Source organism: Morone saxatilis, unplaced genomic scaffold, assembly GCF_004916995.1.
Source record: "Morone saxatilis isolate NCDOM2014 unplaced genomic scaffold, NCSU_SB_2.0 Contig16, whole genome shotgun sequence".
Lineage (NCBI taxonomy): Eukaryota > Metazoa > Chordata > Actinopteri > Moronidae > Morone > Morone saxatilis.
In genome coordinates, this window is record NW_023339718.1 from 27700306 (window position 1) to 27701678 (window position 1373).

A 1373-nucleotide genomic window follows, 5' to 3' on the forward strand; every position below is an offset into this window, starting at 1 on the left:
AGGTAACAAAAACACAACGATTCCTATATTCAGGTGATTATACACTAATGAAAACATACCTATGAATATTATATTCCACTTTTGACAATAGAGTCTCTTAAATGTTACACACTGGACCTTTACATTTTAAAGTATGTCTGGTCTGGTCTAATAGCTAAAGGACAACACCTGCAAGAGCCTCATAATAAGGACCATAAGAAGGCTAAATATACTGTACCTGTATGATAAACATTGTGACAACACCTGCACCTGTGCTAAGATAGTTTCTGGCAAACCAGTCCCTCACTTTCACGAGACAACCCTGAAAGACAAAATTTGTGTGTATATATATATACATACACACACATTACATTAATGCACTCCCGTTTCTTGTACAGTTTTCTTATCTTTATTTATTTCGATTTTAAAAGTACCTTATTTTGTGTGATTTTTGTGTGATTTTTATATTTTATGCACCAATGCACCAAGACAAATTCCTCGTATGTGTAAAAACTTACTTAGCAATAAACCTAATTCTATATGTATATATATATATATATATATATATATATGTTATACTTCCAACAGGGAGTAATTAAGTAAAGTAATGCATTAGCTTTCTAAAACGTAATGAGTAATGTGTAATACATTACTTTTTTTGAGTAACAACCCTGTATAATAAGCTGTATACTAACTAACCTTTGCTTATTTAACTGTAAATAAAATGTATTGTATTTGGAGAATCTTTTGAGAACCAGGTGTATATACAGTGATAATACAGTATAATAACCTCTTGCCAGTTGGATTGGAGGAGGATGTTACAGGGGTCCTTGGTACAACAGGATAATGGGACGTTACCTCTCCAGTCCGCCACACCATGAACTCCACAGCACTGGAACTGTAAGGGGAAAAAAGCAGGGGAAAATGAATGACAACTACTTTAATATACACAAGGGTGTGTTAAATATCAGCAGTAAAACATATTCAAGATAAAATGAAAATATTAACATGGACAAATAGCTCTGGCGTTCATTGTAAGCAGAAGTGGATCGTTTACCAGGTGCTGGACAGCATCAAAGTCATCTTTAAGGGTCTTGTTGCCTTCTGGACTGGACTGTTTGTAGGTCTCCAAGCTTTGCATCAAGTCTTTCTCAAAGTATGTGTCAATCTGCACAACAGATAGGTATGTTACATACTGCTACCTACTGGACATTAAAAACATTAACCTTGCTTTTATAGCTAGTGGAAAGACCAAAGCTGGTGATACAAGTTGGGTGTCCCTCTACCAGTCATCAGCTACTGATATCATGCACCTCATTACAGTTCGACAGAAGTTTATTTGGAAAATTCTGGAATCCAAGTTTTTTCAGGTGAAAATGTTTCCAATGGGGTGC

The 1373-nt window shown here is 35.2% G+C and overlaps 1 protein-coding gene across 1 annotated transcript in view; it reads right to left on the minus strand.

Moving 5' to 3' along the window:
* Positions 1 to 1373, minus strand: part of LOC118326107 (leukocyte surface antigen CD53-like) — a gene marked incomplete in the record, with an annotated part of 4291 nt that overhangs the window by 1507 nt on the left and 1411 nt on the right. Inside the window, 3 exon segments of the mRNA XM_035659021.1 lie at positions 218 to 301; positions 770 to 877; positions 1037 to 1146. Coding sequence (XP_035514914.1) covers positions 218 to 301; positions 770 to 877; positions 1037 to 1146 — 302 coding nt within the window.